General features: G+C 39.8%; 1 protein-coding gene across 11 annotated transcripts in view; it reads left to right on the forward strand.

The window, feature by feature from the left end:
• ERBIN (erbb2 interacting protein) overlaps positions 1–23,311 on the forward strand; it is a 121,094-nt gene that overhangs the window by 41,664 nt on the left and 56,119 nt on the right. For 7 of the 11 annotated variants that reach the window (XM_071580324.1, XM_071580323.1, XM_071580333.1 and 4 more), the window contains 2 exons: positions 12,143–12,340; positions 15,226–15,343. In XM_071580324.1, coding sequence (XP_071436425.1) covers positions 12,152–12,340; positions 15,226–15,343 — 307 coding nt within the window. In that variant the 5' untranslated portion in view covers positions 12,143–12,151. Of the gene's footprint in view, positions 1–5,556; positions 5,728–9,780; positions 9,928–12,142; positions 12,341–15,225; positions 15,344–23,311 lie in introns of all 11 variants that reach the window. The other 4 variants (XM_071580327.1, XM_071580328.1, XM_071580325.1 and 1 more) reach the window with 3 other exon arrangements.

Consider the following 23,311-nt stretch of genomic DNA (forward strand, 5'->3'; position numbering starts at 1 on the left):
ACAATGCTGTAGGCTTTGTGTGCTTTGGCATTCTCTGCTGAGCTACTAAACCGTGCTGTTCCTGCTCTGCCTCAGCTGTGCTTACTGCTCCATAAGGCTTGTTGCTTCCTATGGGCTAATGGCTAGCAGTGCCTCTTCCCTTCACATCCCCTGGGCTGGTTCATCTCTTTTGAATGTTGGTAGAACTGGAAGAGTTAGAACATTATCTCTTCCATTCTGCTTGGATGGATATGGATGGTACGTGGTACACAGTATTTACTTGCAGAGTAGATCCAGATGTAGTCCCTCAAATGACTAAACCTGAAGCATAAGCAGTTTAATTCAGTTTTATACCTCTTTCAGATGTATATCTCTTGTATCTCTTAGTGTGGTTGCTCTGTGTATTTAATTTGCATTGCTTTCTTTGTTTAGAAAGTCAGGAACTTCACCTGTTTATTTCCATGGATCTTTTTCACTGCAACAATAAACAAAGTTATTTAATGTAGGAATTAGTGGATTCTGAAAGCAAAGCAGTTCTGAAGGAGCTTGGTTATAGCTAGCTGTACCAAATAGCTGTGATTACTAGCCACACAGTAGCTGTGATTATTTCTACTGCATATTTAAGAAAAAGGGAATATGATGGTTTGTGGGGGATGGAGTGCACTTCAGTATCCTGTTGGGATAAATGTTTCAGGTTCCTGTCTATGTATTAACTTAAAAATGAGAAACATTAAACCCAAACCTTATCAGTTTCATAAGTAAAGGAATTCTTCAGCTGTTTGTAAACATCAGTGTTGAAGCACTGAAATATCAGTGTCAGGGCTTTTAAAAGAACTTGGGATTTTTGTGTTTTCCATGAAGGTTTGAGGAACTCCTGCAGTTTCCTTCAAACTTGAGTAGGCTGTAGTGAAAATCCTTGCATTTTTGTGGTGCTTTTTTAGTCTGTGGAGAAGTGGATGGGACTCAAGTGCAGTGGTTTTAAAAATCAATTTATTCCTCCGAAGGTTTTCTTAGTAACATGACAAATACGCACCCAAAGAATGTGCAATCAAGTCCAGCATCCAAAATGAAGCTCAGATCTAGTGCTAATCTCAGCAGCATTGTTAATAGTATCCAATTAGAAACCATTCTTCAGAGGAAATGTTACAGTGGCACTTACTTGGATAGATTGGCTGTCCAGATGGAAGTTAGTTTCTTGGACTGTCTCAGGAAAAGAGCAAATCAAAATGTGAGAACATGCCTACAACTATCTGGGATGCAATTGTGTTGTGACACTGTGCATATGTTACTATGTAGTACCATGTAGTGTTAATATGAAAAGTCAATATAAATATTAAAGAGTCAAAATTATTATTGCTTGAATATATCAACATTTTAAAATTTATTTTTTTACTGTAAACTTAAACATACTCTGTAATTTTTGTCATCTTCCCTCCCCCCTCTTTCTGTAATAGATCTTGTCTTAAATTCACAAAATCACAGAATACTTAGGGTTGGAAAAGACCTCTGGAGACCATCTAGTGCAGCGCCCCTGGCAAGGCAGGGTCACCTTAGAGCAGGTTACACAGGACTGTGTTCAGGTGGGTTTTGAATGTCTCCAGAGGAGACTCCACAACCTTCTGGGCAGCCTGTTCCATTGCTCTGTCACCCTCAGCCTCATGTTGAGGTGAATCTTCTTGTGTCAGTGCTCCTTGTCTTGTCGTGGGAACCATTCTCTTGGCTCTCGCCTTTGAGATATTAATATTCACTGATGAGGTTCCCATCTCAACCTTCTCTTCTCCAGACTAACCATGCCCAGCTCTCACAGTTTCTCCTCATAAGAGAGATGCTCGAGGCCTGTGTAACCTTTGTGGCCCTTTGCTGGACCCTCTCCAGTAGCTCCTTGTCTTTCTTGTATTGAGGAACCCAGAAATGAACACAGTACTCCAGATGAGGCCTTGCTAGGGTAGAATGGCAGGATCACCTCCCTTGACCTCCTGGCCACACTTTTTCAGTGCACCTCAGGATGCCATTGGCCTCCAAGGCCACAGGGACACACTGCTGGGGCATGGCCAACCTGTCACCCACCAAGACTCCCAGGTCCTTCTCAGCAGAGCTGCTCTCTAGTAGGTCAGCTCTCATCCTGTATTATTTGGGGTTATTCCCCACCCAGGTGCAGGACATTACACTTTCCCTTGTTGAACTTCACACCGAACTCTTCAGCCTACCAAGGTCCTGCTCTATGGCAGCACAGCCTTCAGGTGTACCAGCTCCTACCCTCAGTTTTGTATGATCAGCAAACCTGCTGAGAGCGCATTCGATCCCTTCATCCAGGTCATTGGTAAATGAGTTGAGTAAGACTGGATCCAGTCTTGATCTCTGGCAAACACCACTGACTACAGGCTTCTGACTGGATTCTGCTCCTCAGATCACAACACTATGGGCTCTTCCATTCAGACAGATCTTGATCCACCTCACTGTCCATTCATCTAATCCACATTTCCTGAGCTTACCTATGAGGATGTTATAGGAGACAGTGCCAAAAGTTTTGCTGAAGTTGAGGTGGACAACATTGCAGTCTTGTCCTCTCATTGACCCATCCTGCTGTGCTATCATACAATGCTATCAGTTTGGTCAAGCATGATTCCCCCTTGGTGAATCCATGCTGGCTCTTGATGACCTTTTTTTCTTCTGTGTGCTTGGAGACATCCAGAATGATCTTTTCCATCACCTTCCAAGGGATGGAGGTGAGGCTGACTGACCAGTAGTTTCCCAGGTCCTTCTTGCCCTGTTTGAAGATGGGAGTAACATTGGCGTTCTTCCACTCATTGGGCACCATTCCTGTTCTCCATGATTTTTCAAAGATGATGAAGAGTGGCCTAGCTACAGCATCTGTGAGCTCCCTCAGCATTCCATCAGGGTCCCTGGATTCATGGGTGTCACGTCTGCCTAGCTGAGCTCTCACCAAACCCTCTACAACCACAGGGAATTCTTCCTTTCTTCAGCCTTCCTCTCTTAGCTCCCAGGTCTGAAATTTCTGAGGACCAACCAGCCTCAGCAGTTGACACTGAGGCAAAGAAGGTATTCAGTAATTCTGCCTTTGTGTCTTCTATTAGAAGGACACCCATCTGATTCATCAGCAGCCCAACATTTTCCCTAGTCTTCCTTTTGCTGCTGATGTACTTGTGGAAGCCCTTTTTGTTGTCCTTGATACCCCATGCCAGACTGAGTTCCAAGTGGGCCTTCACTTCATTGCATCTCTGCATTCCATGAAGATGTGCTACAGTCCTCCCATGTGGCCTGCCCCTTTTTCCACATCCCTTTTGAATTTTGCCTGAAGCTCTATGTTCATCCATGCAGGTCTCCTGCCCCTTTTGCTTGGTTTCTTGTTCATGGAAATAGCTGGTCTTGAGCTTGGAGGAAGGGATTCTTGAATATTAACCAACTGTCATGGACCCCCATCTCTTCTAGAGCCCTATGCCACAGGATTCCTCTAAGTAGGTCTTTGAAGAGATAGAAGTCAGCTCTCCAGAACTTACTGCTTTACTGCTTTTCTTCGTCCATGTGTGATCCATCATCCACCATCTTATGGCCACCACAGCCAAGGCCGCCCCCAACCGGTCCCTCCTGTTTTGTTAGTACCAAGTCCAGCAACCCACCTTTCCTTGCTGGCTCTTCTACCACTTGGGTCAAAAAGTTATCCCTTGCATGAACTTCCTGGACTGTGTGCTGAGCTGTGCCATGTGGCCTCTCCAACAAATACCAGCCAGGGTGGTTGAATTACAGATCTATACATACTCCCATATACCTGTGCCTTAATGATCCCTTGGTCTAGCCTTACAAGGATGTTGAGTTTTACTGCATTTCAGTTAGAGGCTGCCCTTGAAAAGAAGTGTTTTGTTACATATGTTTTATTATGTAGGCCAGAGGGCTTTTTTTCCCTTTGCTCAAAAATAATAGTTCTGTTTCAACAGAGGCATTCTGGTTTTGTCATTGTTAAGCTTTTGCCATGATAAGGCCAAGTACTGAGTGCTTGTATTGCTGCTTTGTTACAGTTGCAGAAAATAAATAGAAATAATTACTCTAACGAGTTCTTTTTGTGTACTTAAGATCAAAATTATACTCTTATACTTGTCAAAATTAACTCTTTACATTTATTTTAGCAAAGGCAGTTAAGTTTTTCAGCTGAAAAATACCTCTTGCAACAAATACCTGGTTAGAAATCCTCTAGTTTGAATAAAGCAAGAGAATGCTGTTGTTGAAGCAAGAAAATATTATTAGTACAGGTTACACCATTGCTACTAATGTTTTGTAAAATAGTTTCATTAAAAATTTCACATTCTAGTTATGTAAAGCATTTCTGAATATCTTAAGGAAAACAAAGTAGAAATAATAAATTGAAGTCTGGTTAGAATTTACTTTATAGAATAGAAGAAAGAGGTAATCTAAGCAAATGTCTCCAGAATTTAATGCCTGTTTCTTTTCTGGGAGTTACCTGAAATTATCTTGCTGCCCTGGCCCTTGGAGGTAGATGGATATTTTTGGTTTGTTTGTTTTAATATATAGAGGCATTGGGAGCTTGCTTGGTATTTCAGCAAGCTAAGAGTTGAGCGTGGCTGGTTTTGGTTATATTCTGGTATGCTGAGTCAGTAAAAAACCCCTGATTTCTGCCCTCTGTTTCCTTAATTTTCACAAAAAATGGTAAAACACATACTTAATATTTTTGCATTTAATAATTGGCTACTCTTTACTATGGTAGTTAAATGCCTCCCTGACATCCCATCCCGTCAGATCTTGGAAGCTAAGCAGGGTCAGCCCCAGATTAGTACTTGGATGGGAGACCTCCTGGGAAATGCCGAGTGCTGTAGGTTCTAGTCCTGAGGACTTCACTGATACTGTCCAAGCTCGCTTGGCCATGGCAGATGAACCTCAGGACTTAAACGGTGGGGCCAGTTCTGCGCACGCTGTGCCTCACCCAAAAAAAAAATCCACTGCGCAGGCTGGAAGGGCACACCTATGTGGGGAGAGCCCTTCCCAAATCTTCGTTTGCGAAGCCGAGCCACACACACACACTCTTTACTATATTTAGTAACATGTTCTTCCTCCTGTTGTTACCATTCACTATTGTTGTTTCAAGAGTAATGCCTTATTTCTTTTCCTCTGAATGCTGTCTGAGCAAGCACAGAGTGTTTTTTGGTGTTCCTTGCCTGCATGAGGACATGCACTTGAGCATTGTTTGTATACCAGAAGTGGGGAGGATAAGACGACAGCATCATACTAAAATGGTGAAAAGGTTCCAAGATCCATTTTATTTCCAACCCCTTGTTCTCTGTCCAGAGTGCAGCACTCTGGGTCATTCACTTGTACTGACCTGAGTGTTTGCCAGTCTCAGTCAAAGGAATGCCATAGCCAATCCAGTCTGAGGATTTTTATTTTCTACACAAAGAAATAGCTTGGATAAGAAGGGATGAAGAGGTGAAAATACCTTAAGTTGGCATTGTCATCAAATGAGGCTCCATCACCTCAACCAGAAAATGCCAGTGCTACTTGCAGAGAGACAGTCTCTTCACAGTGCAAGTTGTCTTTTCTTTGTTTCAGGTCCTTGTCTGGGGCCATCAGGTGTGAGCTATTCTTTCTCTACACAGAAAGGACAAGAAAAAGGATTGCAGAGAAACACATTTTCTGGCTAGTTTTTGCAAGATGGTGGTTGCAGTTTGATAACTTAAGGCTTCACCATTCCTGTCCAAGAGGACTGGATTGATTTTTAGGGTAAGTCTTGTACCAAATCTTAGCGCTGCCTATGCCCTCGTTCCCCTCCTTTTTTTTCACTGATTTGTTGATCAGCCGGAGATGCCAAGTCTTCTCTGAGTTCAAAGGATGAATAATTGTGTGCTATATTTACTATAAAAAATGAGGATGTTTTGTGTTCCTTCTAGAAGTACTATCATGCTCATCTTTTTCCCAAATCCGTGAGGATTAGTGCTGTTGTTGGCTGGAAGAGGTTCATGTAAATTGTACTGTGACTTTGCATAATATAGCATCTCAGATCAACAAGCCAAATAGCTGTGTCTTAGTGTCTTCTATGCTGCTTTTTGCTGCTTTAGGCAGAGAAAAAACCCTTACTGTCTCTAAAGACAGAATGGTTCATGTTTTTATGCCCAGTGTGGTTTTTTTAATGTAGAAGAAACAAGTAATGAATTGTTTTGTTTTTGTGTTTGTTCATTTTTTTGTGTGGATAACTGAGTTTCTGAATAAAGAATGGGTTTTTTCCTTAATACTTTGTTTTGAAAAAAAGGAGTATGTTTGCACTTAGGTTGTTTGGCCATTTAAGCCTTCTTGTATTTATTGGGTAGCAGGTTAGGTTACATACTCCAACACAGTTTTTCCCTTTCCTTTGTTTATATATAGCTCCAGAATTCTGAATTAGTTTGTAGATAGTGAAGTGGGTTAAGAAGAACCTGACTGTGTATTTTTGTGCCTAGTTTGTCTTGCCTTACTGTATAAACATCTGATAGCTGGTTTCATTTTCAGCTCTGCTGCTGATGTAACACCCTTTTAAAAGCTTTAGGAGGGGGAGCAGTGCTTTTACCAGCCTAGAGCATGAGTGAGCACATCCTGTTAGCATCAGACAAGAAATTTATGGGACTATGGTACAGTGAAATTATTGCTTTTGAACAAATTAACAGAGATTGGGAGCAAAATTACTTTGAGCTTAAATTCTGCTTGTAACAAGCCTGAGTTCAGAATTTTGAAAGAACTGTGATAATTTGGGCTGTGGTGGTTTTTGTTGGGTTTTTTTTTTCTTTTCTTTTTGGTTAGTTGTTTTATTGGTTTTTGTTGCTGTTGAGGGTTGTTTGTTGTTTTTTTTTGTTGTTGTTGGTTTTTTTTTTTGTTTTGTTTTGTTTTGTTTGGGTGTGCTGTTGGGCTGCTCTAATTTCACGGGTGATCAGAGCGTGCAGGGAATCATCAAGGGGTTCCTGGGAAGAGTGATGCTTCACTGAATGATGCTGTCTCTTCTGGATTAAAATTTAGTGTGCATCCAAGCTTACTGTGTATCTTATTTTCTTTCATTGGTCTTCACACCAGTGCTTTCCTTTTCTGCTTCACTGATCTTAGTCTATTCAGTTTCACTGTTCATGGTTTGTATTGGGTGTAAGTGGCAAGCTTCTAGCAGTGGGAGCGTGACATCCCAACATTAACGGGAGAGGAACACCCAAGATTTGTTGATGCTTGTGGCCAAAGGCAATGCCTGAAGTTAGACGGTCCACAAAAGCTTATAAAGTTAGTTGCACATGGTGTGTAAAATGATATCTTGGTCTCTGCCATGTATGTATGCGGCAGTGGGTTTTGGATAAAGGGGTAGAGTGACAAGGAAGAGAGAGATGACTTAAAGGGGGAGAGAGAGAACGGAGAAAAAGATCACCAGTCCTGGTTCTATCATCAGTCCAGCTGGTGGGATGTCCAGGGTCCTGGGGGCACCCGTGCACCTGGGCTTAGTGGTGGTACCTTTTTATAGATAAGCTTTCCCCACCCTGAAGATAAGTGTCACACTTCCTATGCAAATTGGTTCTGCACACTGTGTTCTTCTAGAGCTTTCTGGACATGGGTCTGGCTTCAGGGGTCTTTGGTGGTGTTGATTCCCTCGCTCCAGTCCATGCCCACTTGTCCTCCTCAGTTCTGTGCCTGTGCTGTATGGTTTTGTGCTTATTCCAGGAACTTGAACAAGGATGTTTGTCCCAGAAAAGTGCTGTCCTACCTCTGTCCCTTCTCCAGCCACATCTTGTTCTTTCTCACAGCGAATTATTGCCAACAATCCTTGGCTGTTCTTACGAAGAGTCCTTGGTTGACTCCATGGCTATCAAGCTGTTGGTGTTTGAGGCAAACACATTAGCCCTTATCTTCTAGGCTTCTGCAAGGGGGGCTGCAGGTGTGAATGCACCAAATGCAGAAGCTTCCTGAAGCTGTCCCCATGCTAGATGGAACTAAATTCCAGCTGTCTCCAATAGGGACTCAATACTGGCCAAAGTGGAGTCAGTCAGCAGCCTTGGTTGTCCCTCTGTGGTAACATGTTTAAGGAAGCATAAAACTCAGCTGCACAACAGCCAGGGGAGAAAAGTGACAATATGAGAGAGACCCCTGCAGACACCAATGTCAGTGACAAGGGATGGGGAGAAGGTGCTCCAGGCACTAGAGCAGAGATTCTCCTGCAGATCGTGGTCCAGGGTGGAGCAAAGATCCATCAGCAGCCCATGGAGAACCCCATGCTGGAGCAGGTGAATGTCCAAAGGAGGCTATGACCCTGTTGAAAGCTTATGCTGGAGCAGGCCCCAGGTAGAACCTGTGGGCCCATGGAGCCAAGAGCCTGGGCTGGAACAGCTTTGCTGGCAGGACTTGTGACCCCATGGGGGCCCACCCAGCAGCCTGCTCCTCAAGGATTGCACCCCATGGAACTGAAGCAGCCTGTGAAGAACTGCAGCCCATGGGAATGACTCATTTTGGAGAAGTTCTTGGAGGACAGTCTTCCATGGGAGACACCCTGCACTGGAGCAGGGAACAAATGAGAGAAGGATAGTGTGACAGACACAATATGTGCTGAACTGACCAGAACCCCATTCTCTGACTCTCTGCACTGCTGGGGTAGAGGAGGTAGAAATGTCAGGAGTTACAGAGTCTTGGTGGACACCTGGCAGCCAGTCAAGGTCAACCCACCGTATAGATACAGTCCACTGTTTTTAGAGTAGATCTGATAGGATTATAGTCTTTGGCTTGCTACGGTAATTTTTTTCCTGGATCTTAATTAATTACACAGTATTCTGTACTTGTTACTGGTTTTTAGCAAGTGTCAAACTCTGCTTGTTACAGTGGAGAGCTGATACCCACAGTAAAATCAGAGACTGGTAATCTTTGCTGTTTGATCAGTTGGGGAGGGAAGTTGTACCTAGAAGTAGACATTCCTCAATTTCAAAAGGGAAGAATTGATTTGTAATTTTTTTTAATTACATACTGTGAATAAGTGCCCTAATACCTCTTTATCAGTTTGGCCTTTTTTTTCAGTTGTAAAATTTTAAAGTGCTCCATGTCATTCATAGATTCAAATGGGATGGGCTTTATAAGCTGATACTTACCTATCTAGTTACATAGATGAAAGGCAGAAAAAAATAAGATGCATTTCTGACATATTAAATAAATTATATAGACTCTAACAGCGAAACATCTTTGAGTTGTAAATTCTTGCCTTTCTTTTTGATTATACTATTTAAGCACCACTTTTATACCATACTTACATATATTACCATAATTGGATCAGAAAATACTTCATTTTTCTCAGAAATGTGAGACTTCACAAAATAATTAACTGACACTGAACCGCTCAAGAAAACCTATCTGCGTACTCATTGCTGTCTTCACAATATAGGCAGGTCAGTAACATTTTCCTTAGTTTCATTTGGTGGTAGTTACTGTGGTATTCGTTTTCTATTACTGTCACAGTTAACATATATGAATGAGTGAAGACTGTACTTCACTGAAATGCACACATCTCTGTAGTTTAAACTACCCATTTTTGAATTTTCTGCAGATGCTACAGAATCTCTGGTCTTAGGAGTGATCTTCAAATAAGAGTGGAGGAGGAGGAGGTGCAAAATACATGCTAAAAATGATTTGTGGAGAGAAACAAAGCAGACAAAATGAGAAATCTTGTTGTTTATAGTAGTAAACCTATGTATTTAAATTAGGTATTTTTTCTAATACTGTATTTTGGGGGCTGGTAGATTAAGTCTTCACAAGCAGAATATAGTTATATTTCTTCCTTATGCCTTCCAGCTTTTGGAATTTTAATTATTCTCAAGAAAAGCTTCTGATTATAGAGTGATGTTTTTCAACTCATTATTCCTTCAAGAAATAAAAAAATCCCCAACAACTTTATGAAGATCCCAATTTTTCCCGTTGGCTGTGAACACTGAATCTCAGGTAAACTTGTGTCAAGGCTCCAATGGTTTAGGGAATAAGGGAATTGTATTTGTGTTTTGTTTTGTTTTGTTTTTCCCCTCCTTTGAGTTGGGAAATATGACCCAACACTATGATACTGTACAGGCATTTGTTTACAAATCCATGTTTATAGTGCTGTGAATGCATGTGATCTTTTAAAAAATTCCTCCTCTCCAGCCCTTCCAAAAGTTCAAGACTTCTCTTACAAAACAAAGCAATAAGAGGAAAACTAGGTATATGTGTTTTGCATTGTTGGACCTCATGAGTTTGGTTGGTTCAGAAGCTTTTGAGACATGGCTGAGTAGCACTACGTGTGAAGAGCACAGCCTCTGAAGAAGAGGGGGTAAACAGTGTAATGTATGCTCATTTTGAGGGATTTGAATGAAGAATAGTATGGCATCAGAGACTTGGAGAAGTCATGTGCATCTTTGACAAGTGAGCACAAAAACTTCCACAGCATCATTGGTGTCTGTCTGTAGGTGGCTGGAGGATGTCATGCTTGAGCCTTTTCCTCTGGAAGAAGGAGGAGGAGGTTGTGCCGTCCCTTTGCTGACTTTCCAGTTCTGTGGAAATCTCCATTGTTGTATTTGCCATCTGCATACTTTTACTTTCAGATCACATTTTATTTAAATAACATAGCTGGAATTTTAACTAAATCTTAGCAACATGGAAGCATTGTTAAAAAACGAAGTTTTGATATCCCACTATTCTAATGAAGAGTTGTCTTTATCTTTTTGGTGGATGGGTGTAGAATCTGACTGTTCACAGCCTGAGTGAGAAGTTCTTGTTAATGAAAACACTAAAGCAGTTCCTTGATCTGTTGTCATATGAATTATGAATACTGTGAAGCACTTGGCAAGCTAAGCTGCACAGAGGAAAATCAAACTTTATCTCATGTCTTAATAGCAAAAGGAGGCTTGCAGCCTCTGACTATGTAGTGCAGTGGTCAGCGCATTTTATTTTTATTTTCTCACAGTATTACTAACATACTGTCTGAAAGTTGAAGTGCAGTCTGCTGAATTTGTCTGAAAGACTTGTTTGGTACTTGGAGAAGAAAGTTTCCTGTTCCCAGTCCAGAAGTTGAAGTATAATTTCTGCAATTCCAAAAAAAAGTGGCAATAAAAAAACTATTTTCATGTAGAGTGTTGGCAGTTGATTGAGACAATAAATATGCAGTGCCATTTTGGAGAAGTATGTATTTGTAGGCCAATTTCCTGAGGAAATGAAGTTCTACCTGATCATGTTGTTGGACTGCATATGTTGGTCCTTCCTGAAAATTGAGTCTGTTGTCTGATTTCAGACAAACTTGAAACTTGAAGTGACATTCTGGAGATTCTGTGGAAATGCATTGCTGATTAGAGAAGGAGACCTGAACTTGTGCCCTGGCTGAGGAGAGCAGAGGAAGGCACCTGGCTGTGTGTGCTGTCAGGCATCGGCTACTCAGCATCACTTTAGTTTGCCTCCTGAGAGCAGAAGGTGCTGTTGTAACAGTGATTGAGTTCAAAGAAAGAAGGATACATTTCCATAGCAAAGTGAACTTTCCTTAGTTCCAATGTACATGACAAGATGTGTTCAAGTTTTCCGAAGTGAATGAAGTTGCAAAAAGAGTTTGTTTGTTATCTTTGCGTTTCGAAACCTTTTCTTTTAAACTGTAGATAGAACAGTTTGTAGAGACCAAGCTGGTTCTTTTTATTCTATTCTGTCACTAAAGGAGGGATTTGAAATTAAGGGCTGTGTATTTACATGTACGAAAAACCCCCATTAGATTTCCTGTAGCTACATTTGATTTCCTGTAGCTACAAAAATACTCCATTGACTTTTGTTAACGCTGGGATAAGCTATGTTGTAAAGACAAAATTGAGACTTCAGAAATGGTGCTTTGAAGTTCTCTGATTCTCTGTAATGTAGGGCTATTTTAGCACGTGACAAGTGACAGGCTAAATTCTGACTTTATGTTCTGGTGTCTGTAGGTGTGTTAACCCCATTTAAGGTCATGACAGATCTGTCATATTTGAAAGAAAATCATACATTCTCCCCCACTGCACCTCATATGTTTATACAATCATGCATAAATATATACACACACGCTAATTTCTTTTTTTCAGTATTTAGCAGCCAGTGGAAGTTTCAGAAGCTGCACATGTGAGTATTTTTGAGGTTGTCTTATTTTTTAAATCAACCATTTTCTGTTTTACAGTGCCTGAAAATGACAACAAAGCGGAATTTGTTTTTGCGGCTGGTGCCATGCCGCTGTCTTCGTGGAGAGGAAGAAACTGTGACTACCCTTGATTATTCTCACTGCAGCCTGGAACAGGTGCCTAAGGAGATTTTTACTTTTGAAAAGACCTTGGAAGAACTGTATTTAGATGCTAATCAGATTGAAGAGCTTCCAAAGGTATGTTGGATGGTTTTCCTTTCAGATACACATACCAACTCCTTACTTCACCAGCATTGTAGAAGCTGATAGTAAGTGTCTCTGCTTCGCACTTCAGCTTTTAGGCTCTAATTTGCTGTAAAGCAGCCCTGGTAGACTGAGAGTTTATGCATTTCAGCTTGATTACTTTGCTGCATGAGTTGGAATGAAACTGCTTAAGCAACTGATCCAGCCCAAGAGATGTACACAGTAGAAGAGACTGGCTAATATTTTTATTTCTGTGGCAGTGTCAGCGTGTGCAAGGAGAAGTGGGCAGGTCATGGCTTGCATTGGGCTAGTCTAAGGTTTACTTATCCATGTGATTAGGAAGACTAGAACATTTGCTTTGTCCCTTTTTGATTTTTCTTTTATCTTAACTACAGGGACATGTCATAGTGTCCTCTTGCTTCAAGGGAATGTATTTGTACATTAGAGTAAGTCATACTTACAGGCTTATTTCTCAGAAGCTAAACATTTTTTTCCACTGTTAAATAATTTTGGTTATTGTGTTTTGCTACCCTTTCAATTTTCAGAAGAAAACACCCCCATATATAAATTCAAATACCGTAAAGAATGCAAGCAGAGAGATTAGGGGTAGTGGGGACAAGTAGAAATGTTTTATTTATTCATTGGACAGAAACCGTGAGACTAAAATTATACTTAAAAGAACTGTAAGGGAAGGCCTGTAATACTTGAAATGATCCTAGCCAATGTGGAGCCAGAGTTTCAGCCTTTGTATTTCTTTTTCCTTTTATTTAGTCTTTCAGCTGTGAAAAAGGCTTTTAATTTAGCCACTTCAAATATGAAGGGTGCAGTAGTTATCAGGTCCTCTCTAACTTTCTGAAGCCCAGCTAAGACATTCCCACTCTGACCTTTTCTTTCTGCCCTTGGTGGTGCATACAAAGGACAGCAGATGACAAAGCCCCAGCAGGACTGGTTTGGGGCTGCTTGTCAGCCTCATCTCTGAAATGATTCATCAATGTGTGTGACTTTTGGATAATTTTGGTTGCCCTGAATCTTTTCAGAATTCCAGCTTGCTTCAAAATTTGGTTCTTGCAGTATAGCTCCATAATTTAGGGGACTGGCTGAGGGTGCAGCATGAGCAAGCTGCAGTGGAGAGAAAGATTGTTGTAGAGAAGCAGTTGACTTTGTATGAAGTGCTCGTGTATAGTCCCAGTTTCAAAATTGACTGGACTTTGTTTTCATCTTGTGTGCTAAATCACGTCTGAAAAGGTATCTTGCTTATTCCAAGTGCCATAGTGTGCATTTGAAAAAAGCGCAAACAGTTTAGCTTTTCTCCCTTACTTTACTGTTTGGAAGAACATGTGATTCTGCAGTAAAGCAGTCTTTAATTATATGACTTCCATTGTTTACTAGCAGTAATTATGAATATGTAACCACTAAAAAAGAAAAACAACAAAAGGAACAACTACAAAGTCAACACCATTCAAAGTTCTCCACCCCCTCATTTTCCTTTAGGGATCTTGCAATTCCTTATGCTGCATGTGCTTTGATTAATCAGGGAAATGTCTAATGATTCCAAGAATCTAGACTATTGTTTTTAGGGAAGGGCTTTAATATATTCTTGAAATAAATGAGTGGCTACAAAACACAAGCTCATCAAAGTTGTCCTTTCTGAATACATCCTAAGTAACTTGTATCTCTTCAAAGCTTTAATTGTATCAACTAGTTCTAACAGATACACATTTTTGAGGAATTGGAAACAGCAATAGGCAAGTTAAAGCTCATTCCTTTAACTGTTCATCTTGCTAATTTATGTCTGCTTTTGTTCTGGGGTGGTAGATGCAAATGTTGCATGAATGGGACTTGCCCAAGAGTCTCTGGTTGAAATAATGGCCTCATGATTGAGAGAGACACAAAAAACTTGGGTCAAACGAAGCCCATTGCTATGATGGTGTTGGGATAAATTTTTTTTTACTCACTGAACACTTCCTGGTTTTTTATGAACTTTTCTCAGAATTCCAACAGAGAAGAACACTTAAGTCATGGTACTTATCAATGATCTTTTCCAAAACTCTCAGCAAGGAATATTCATCATAAATTGTTTAGATGAACCTTTTAATCTGCTTTCTTAGAGGTATTTATTTTGTACTGTCTGTAAGTTCCCTGCATGCCATTTGGGGATTTTTCTTCCATTGCAGTAGTGACTTACCCTATTTTGTCAATTTGTAAAGCTTTTGGATAAGAGTCTCTTGGTACCTTGCATATAGGAAGAGATCTGACTCTGAGCAAGTATTTGATAAAGGTGGAAATGCATGTTTGCAGTAGAGATTAAACAGTTTTCTATACCCATAGCTCAAACTTTCACTAGTTTTCATGATAATTAGCTTGGATTTTTTTGTACTTGAGGTAGGAAGCATGAAGGGAAAAAATATTGTAAAATATTACAAAATGAAATTTAAACTTGTTGAGGAGATCAATACTTACTGAAATTCTGTGTTCCAGAACTTTTTGACTTTAAAAGATGTGTCTATCAATTTTTTTCTTTTTGAATAAACTCTAATTACCTCTGGGGTATTACATGGCATGTCTATTATGGAAAGTGTTTTCCAATTTTGCAGGTCTATGTGTAACTATAGGTCACAATTCCTAAGATTCTGGAGGGAATTTGTAGGAATTGTTAGGAATAGCTGCTGGCTTGTGACCATATGCAATATTTTGCTTTCCTAAGCATTGTAAACTTAGTCAATTTTCAGCGAAAGTAGTTAAATAAAGTTTTTTGTTTTCAAAATCTCTAATCAGGCCTTCAGGCTGTGAGGTCAGAAGTTCAAAGGGATTAAAAACGAAAGCTATATAGAGGAAACTGAGAGAAAATCACATGAACTTTTTGTTTTTTGTTTCAATAGCAACTTTTTAATTGTCAGTCTCTACACAAGCTGAGTTTGCCAGACAATGATCTAACCACATTGCCAGCATCCATTGCAAATCTCATTAATCTCAGGGAACTGGATGTCAGCAAGAATGGTAAGTCACTTCGCTTATTATATTGGGGTAACTAAAAGACAAATTACCATTGAGTGTACAAAGACACTAGTGAAAGTATAATTTCTAGAAGCTACACAGCTAGTAATTTTTAAATTCCTGCTCTAAATCCCTGCATAAAAACATGCTGTTTTATCATCTGATTGTGACGCTTAATTGTATGTCTCAAACTGGTTGGTTTGTACTTTGAGATTCATTACTGAAAAACCATACTGTCAAGTAGCTTATGTTCTCTCAAAATGGACAAGCTCAAATGTGTTAATAACTTTATCTGTCACTATACTGAAGAGCATTTGCACAAGAATTTGTAAAATTTTGCTGGATTCTATTGTTATGTTTTGTTTCATGTACAAATTAGGTTTAAATAGCTGTTGGAAAATTGTAGCAGGACTTGACTGCATTGCTGTTCTGCTCTGGGGATGGTGACCTCTGTCGTGTGGGGAAAAGTATTTGTGTCTGTAGACATGAATTGCTTAACTTGTCTATCTTGCTAAAAATCTATCCTTCTATCAGCCTTTTATAAATTACGTGTTGTCAGCTAAGTATTGTATACATGGGGTTTTACTGATTGTGCTGCTTTGGTCAGTTGGCAGATGTGTGCAACTGTGAAGAAATTGACATAACCTATATTGTCGTCAGACTTAGCTGTGAGACTTATTTGAGAGAAAAGTTAAGTCATGGTAATTGAGGAGGATGGAATAGTTTTGTCTTACTAATTCAAAGTGAAATAAGAGGACCTCTCATTGAAATCATACTTGAAAATAAAAATTACATAACCATTTCAAAGACTTTGTCATACTCACTGTTTTATTTGGGCTGCTAGCTAATAATGGTTTCACAGAGTTCTGCTTTACTAAGAAAATACCGTAGTTGTTGAGGTGTTGACATTTTGCTTGATTGTCTGTTGTAGCCTAGTCTGTACTTAAACTGTTTATTATTTCTGCCTAATGAACAGAGCATTTAGTGTGATAAATTGACCTGGTTGTCACTGCTCTGTTCCTGGTACAAGTGGATTGCTAGTCTTTCTTAAAGAACACTGGCCTTAAACTGTCTCAGTAACACACACCAGAGAAAGAATCATCTTTTTGTCCTAGACTGAACTGTTAAAAGTATTAACTGTTTGCAACACAAGTTCTCAACTCAGAAAACTTAAAAGCAGCAAAAAGCGAACTGAGTGCTACTGCTGGCTAATTCCATAGCTCATGTACTTAAATAGGCAGCTGGAGCTAGTGAGCTGTTTGTCCCTCCAAAATGGCATGGCCTTTAGCTAAGCCTTCAGAGAGCTGCTGAAAGAGCACTTGTTCTCTGCGGCATACGGCACAGTATCCCAGTGAACTGTGAAGTTGCATTTCCTAGAGATTGGGGATTTTTTTAACACCTCTCAGAGAAATGACAGGGTACAACTTTATTTAAACTGTTATGTGCCTGTTCTCAGTCTTATCTCAATTTGTATAGCTTCTCTGACTAGTCTTGCACATAAAAAGTAGTCCTGAGATCGCAGGCTTGGTTACTGGGGACATGTTGTCTTCCACTAGTCCTGAAACCTCTGTAAAACTAAAAAAAAACAAATCAGGGTACCTATTTGTCTCTTCTGGATGAACTAAGAAATAGTGCTGTTTATTGTGTAAGAATTTCAGTATTATTTGAGACTTCAGTTTGTTGGTTCAAGTGCCTTTCCCTTTCTCTTTTGTCTCCACTGTTGCAACCATGGAAGATTTTTCTCTTGACAACTGCAAACCTACTCTCTTCCCTTGTGTGTGCATTTGTCCTTGTAAGAATTTACTGCTCAGTTTCCCACTGTCCATGATCGTTCTGATGTGAGTGTATAATAGAACATAATAGAAGAGGGTTTAGTAGTTTTCTAAGAGTAGCAAAATTCATCAGAATCTCCAGTTCTTTGTTTGTTGCATATCAAAAGAATAAGTGTGGAAGCAGTGACCTTTGTGTGAAGTACAGGGTTTGCTTTCCTTTAATTTATAAAAACACCCCAGTTAATGGAGATGTGTCCCCAGTATTCCAGGATGATGAGAGATGCCGAACTCTAAAATAATTCAGTGTGTTTTTCAGATGCCTGTGGTTGTGGGCAGTGAAAAGTGATGGTTCCTCTGTTGTTCTTGTTGTATTGATATATCGTTAAGTGTTTTGTTCTGATGTGGGTGGAGCTAAATCTTGAAGTGCACATGTTTTTTCATCAAATGTGCATTTTGTTTTAAAGGTTTTATTTTTACAAGGGTAGTTATTTAGACTTTAGTTTTCAAATACTAGTAATGAAATATGGTAGGATTTTGGTATAAGATAGTTGAACTCTTTGTGGCATAGGCCTAATCAAATGTGTTGTCCAAAGTATTTAATTTTCTAAAGAGCTGATAGAAAAATGAAAAACTAAGCTTCAATTTTAAAATGTTTTCAGATTACCTCATGAATTACAGTCCGGCTCAAAGTGAGACCTGTTTCACAGGAGTCTCCAGTTCCCCAAGTAGAACTACATGCATATATATGTGTGCGTGCATAATATTAGATATTTAGATGAAATATCAAAATTACAGAAATTTTTCAAGGTACCACATTTGTTCCTAAAAGGTATTAAACCACAAAAGCAATCTTTATGGTGCTATAAGAGCTCATGAAAAAGTCTTTCCCTTTTAATTTCTGATTTAAATGTGTCATGTGTATGTAAATGGTTTCATACATACAATGCATGAAAATTTGTAACAGATACACAGCAGATGTGCACATGGGAATACTTCAGAATATTTAATAACAGTGAATAAGAACAAGGATTTATCTAGTCTAGTGTCGTCTCCAGCAGTGACCCAAAACAGAAGCCTAGGGAAAATTCAGTAAAATACAGGAAGCCAGGAGAGATGCATATTTCCCTGTGTACTCCCAGTGTCCAGCACCTTCACTTATTCGGCCTCTTTGAGTGAAACAGGTGGGGTTTTTATTTAGTAGTCTTCATTTGACTACTTCTCTTTCACTTAGCTACTCTTTGAAGTGATGTATGTTTCAAGAGGTGCTGATTTACGGCTCTAATGGTTGTGTGTTGTGAAGCCCACAGAAGTCTTTGTACAAGAGTGTGATTTGAAATGTATTGTTCATGGCTGCTGTAACAGTCATGGCCACAAGTGTAACCTAAAAATACCAAATTGCTGCTGTATGTGCAGCAAGCATAGATTAGAATTAGTTTTAACTTGCCTTTATTGTTATTTATTGGTATTAGTCAATAAATACGGTAGTTTTTGGTAGTGAGTACATCCACTGTGGCTTTATGGCACTTTAACCTGATTCTCAAGGCTGTTGTGAACCCTTAATACCAGAGGTATCCCATTGCTTCTTTCTAAGGATCTTCAGCTTTGAATTTTTTAGCAGAAGCTTAATGCCATCCTACTCATAAAGATGGAATATTAATTGAGCAGTGGTAAAATAAACAACCTTCCTACACCAGAAGTTACATCCACCATTGTAGAAAGCATTGAGAAATGCCATTTTCTCCCAGTCCTGTAACTTGATGTGTTATGTCCTAAAGAGAAGCTGCAGCATACAGAATGTAAGACCAATATAGAAAAATTAATGTTTTATTTATGAAGCTAAAGGAAAATCAAAACACTTTTAATTCTGTGTGGCCAACTAATGTATGTATTGACAGAAACCCCCTACCACCACCCACTGAAGAATCCCACAACACCCCTGTTTACCCCCTCTCTTTCAGGGTTTGTTAACCTTTAGGGGACAATCATTTCCTTGGGACTCTGAGATGCCAGTCTTAGCATCTAGGGCAGCATGGCAGACTGTCGAGGAAATATTTTGGGCTATCTTTGGAGAAGGGTAAAGCATTTATACACACTGTATGATGGCATATATAAACATACAAAAGAGTTAACGTCTGTTAGTAGAATCAAGTGACTTGAAGAACTGAAACATAGGATGAGGTGACTGCCAGGAAAATCAGGCTTTCCTAGAAGCCTGGGAAATGCACTTGAAATTGCTTGTGTCTGGAGTTAGTCTAGTGGGAAACAGTGAAATGATCTATTTTTCCCTAAATGCTGGTGGTGAAAGAAAAAGATGGAATTTTTAAGTTCCGCATTATTCAGGCGTTTGGAGGACTAAACAGCACAATCAGAAAATAACTAGCAAGACCAAGAGTAACATGGGGCTTTGGAAATAATGGTATCTTTGATAGTCTCTTAGGTACTCAGGTGTGTTTTCTTTTACAGTGATGTTACAGCAAATATAAACATGTCCATTTGTCAGTCTGTATTGCAAGGAATCTTCATCAAAAAATGCATAAACTGAATCCAAAAAAACACTCCCCCTCACCTTCCTGCCTCCAGACGTGTCTGTCTATAAAACCTTCTTAGTAATTTTAAAGAATTTTGTTAACAGATGCAAATTCAGATCAAATATGTTTTCTTCACTGTTCTAAAATAATCTGTTGACTTGGGAAGCTATCTTCAGCACACTGTATGCTAGAATCTGGGGAATTGGAGAATGAGAATTCAGGAAACTAGTCTTAGGTTGCCCATCTGGTACACTTAGGAATATGGCTTTCAAGGAATTGAGAATTAGTCATAGTTAATAGAGGGAGACAGCCCAAGTTATGCTTTCTGCAGGCAAGAGAGGAAGATGCTGAATACAAAAATAACTTGCTGTAAATTTGCTGTTTCTCTGCTTGTACTGATTGAAGGTGAGAGGGGCAGACAGAACCAGGGGTTTCATTTTATCCATGAAAGTGAAATAAAAGAAAAGGTAATTGATTTGCTGCAGACTTCTGAGTCTGTAGCTCTACTATAGTATATCATTGTGTAGAGGTTATAAATTTATCTCAAATATAGGCAACCATTCTATTTAAAGTTTTTTTTCAAGTGTTTGTAGTACTTTTTCTTAAACACATTGTCTTCTTGAAGATACTGAAAAGGATCTGTCTGTTCAGAATAAAATTATCTCTGTGTAAGAGCAGATGCAAATAGAATGGAATTTCAGTGCACTTGAGGGTTTGGATGTTAAATATGAGTGCATGTATCTGAAATCCTAAAAGAAGTTAAACAAAAATCTCTTCCTGGACTCAAAAAAAAAAAGTTTGTAACACAGAAAAGGTATTGTAGAAATAATTATTGGGGTTTTAGATGTGGCTTTACATGTAAAGACGGCGTAGATTTGGATCCTTGACTGGAGTGATTTGTGTTGGAAGGGACCTTAAAGATGATCTAGTTTCAACCCCCCACTATGGAATGGAGATCTTCCACTGAGCCAAGTTGCTCAGAGCCCCATCTACCTGACCTTGAGCACTCTCAGGAATGGGAGATCCACAGCCTGAGTTTCACCTTCTTCACAGTAAAGAGTGCTGGTTTCTGTTTAGACGGTATGCAGAAATACCAAATTAAAGTAAATGACATAAATATATAGGGTGGTCCCGTGCTGTAATGGAGAGCACTCCGGACTCCGAATCCCAAGGACCTGAGTTCGAGTCTCAGTGGGGACCGTCCCGTGACAGTTCAAAGCCTCCCTGCCATCCCATCCCGTCAGATCTTGGATGCTCAGCAGGGTCAGCCCCAGTTAGTACCGGGTACTGTGACAGTCCCGAGGACTTCATTGTCACTGTCCAAGCTCGCTCGGCCGTGGCAGATGGACCTGAGGAGTTAAACGGTGGGGCCAGTTCTGCTCACGGTGGGGCCAGTTCTGTTCACGCTGTGCCTCACCTAAAAAATCCACTGTGCAGGCTGGAAGGGCACACCCACGTGGGGAGAGCCCTGCCCAAATCTGTGCTTGAGAAGTCTGGCCATACCTACACATACATAAGTATATAAGAATATAGACTATGAACAATACTTAAAGTTTTCACTTTAAAATTTCAGCTCTTTTAAGCAGATTTTTCATTATCTTTGGGTGAGTTGTTCAGTGTATTCTTGAAAATATTTTGATTGCTGTGTTTGAACCATATTGTCTGGAAGGACAGTTGTAGCAGGGGCCCAAGGGGAAAACCAAACAATAGCTTCTCTTTTATGGTGGAGCTGCTCCCCCAGAAACTGGAACCAGAATGAATAGACTAGCTGAGGGAAGAAAGTGGGTAATTAAGTTTGTTTGCATTCATGCAAACTGAACCTGTATGTTTGCCTCTGTGTTCTCTATACTTGTAAGGGTGCAGAGTAGAATGGGTGCACAGCAACTTCATTTATTTTGCTCTGAGGGAGCTTTTTAGTGTGCCTGTTATTTTTCTTTCCTCACATTGTGCACAATCCAAGAGATCTAGTTGCAAAGTCTTTTCTTTAAGGACATCACCCATATGGCTTCCACAGCTCTCTTGTGTGTTAGTGATTTTTTTCTGTTGGTGTCATTTAGGAATTGAACCAATAATTTCGTCTTTTTCAAGCCTGTTTAAAATGTTTCTGTGTGAGAAGAGGTGTAACTTGTTTTGTAGGCACTGCCATTTCTGTATAGCAGCAGTGGTTCTGTAACTGAAGTCTGACCAGACTAGTTTTAGCATTTGTTTCTGCAGAAAAATACAACTACATAACTACAATATGAGCAGCAGAGCAAGGCCCCATCTGCAGTAGGGCTGAAACAGTAGCATATGGGGCTGTCAGGTCTGGGATAGTAAAGGGTTCTCCCAACAGTGGATCTGATTTGCACAATTTTCTGTAAATACAGAATAGAGTGAAAAAAATCTTATATGATGGAGATAAAAAATTGTCCCAGTTTTCTCTCCTATTCTAGAAGTTATGCTGACCATCATGATAGCAAAGGGTACTGTGCTATATAGGGGAGGAGATGAGTGTAACGCCAGATAGTGAGGGAGACCCCAATTATACTTAGACTTGCCTTAATTCAGGTGGAAGGACATTTGTGCACACTCGCTCTGACAGGCTGGTCCAAAACAATCATTGCTCTCCAAGGAATTAGAAATCAGGTGAAATTCGGTGTTTCAGCCACATTATGTGATCCAGAACTGCGTTTGATTACTTCCAGCTTTATGGCCATTGACCTGAAATCCCTGTGTGACTGTGACCTTTTTGGTATGTCCTTTGAGCATGTGCCACAGCTAGTCTTGGATCATAACTGAATGCCACTTTCTAGGTTAGGCTGGTTAGTTGGTGAGGTTTTGCCAAGTAGAATTCTAAACAATGAGTGCTTTTGCTTTTGGCTTTGTCCAGACAAGGATTTTAAATTCCTCTGCCTTACCTTACTGCCAGATTTTCTTTAACAACCTTTCAGTTCTTGCCCTGCTCCTTTTTTATATCTTTTTTTAAAGTGTTGTTTTTGGTAGAAACTGGCCAGTAAGTTTAAAAGTGTCTGACATTTGGGAAGACAGGGAGGAAGCAACAGAGAAGTAGTTAAAAGCTATTAGTAAATCTAACTTCTATGGGAAACTACACTAAAGTACACAAAAAGCACTTTGCTCCCAATGCTTTGCATTTTTTATTTGGTGGTTAAAAGTAATCAGCAAATTGTGTTTTCTCCTGTTGTGCTCTGCAAATGATTATATTCCACAAGCGAGATGGTTTGGTGTTTGTTTTTTATTTGTTTTGAAAACAGGAAGCATGATCTGTAAATCATGTGGAGCACTGAAATGTATTGGGGGCAGTGGTTATTATGTGAAGTAGAAAATAACAGGATGAAGAACCTGTCCATACGCTGCTTTCAATGAAAGTGGGATAAGGATTCAACAGACTAGGTGATCTCTTGCATTGTCTTCTCAAATCCATGAGTTATCAGTGTTAAAAGAAAGCTGTAAGAAAACAGAAGAGAAATTGAATTTAAAAAGGAATGTGCGTGTTAATTTGCTCATTTAATCAGATGCTTATGCAAGGATCGAGGGGGCTATTGAATGGATCAATTACAATAGGAGTGCAGAAAGATGTGGTCACAGAGTCCCGTGAGATCTGCTGACCTTCCTTAATGGGGAATAATATTCAAAACACTGAGGATAGATGGAAAGCTGAGAAACAGGGAATA

The sequence above is a fragment of the Pithys albifrons genome, chromosome Z (assembly GCF_047495875.1).
Source record: "Pithys albifrons albifrons isolate INPA30051 chromosome Z, PitAlb_v1, whole genome shotgun sequence".
Lineage (NCBI taxonomy): Eukaryota > Metazoa > Chordata > Aves > Passeriformes > Thamnophilidae > Pithys > Pithys albifrons.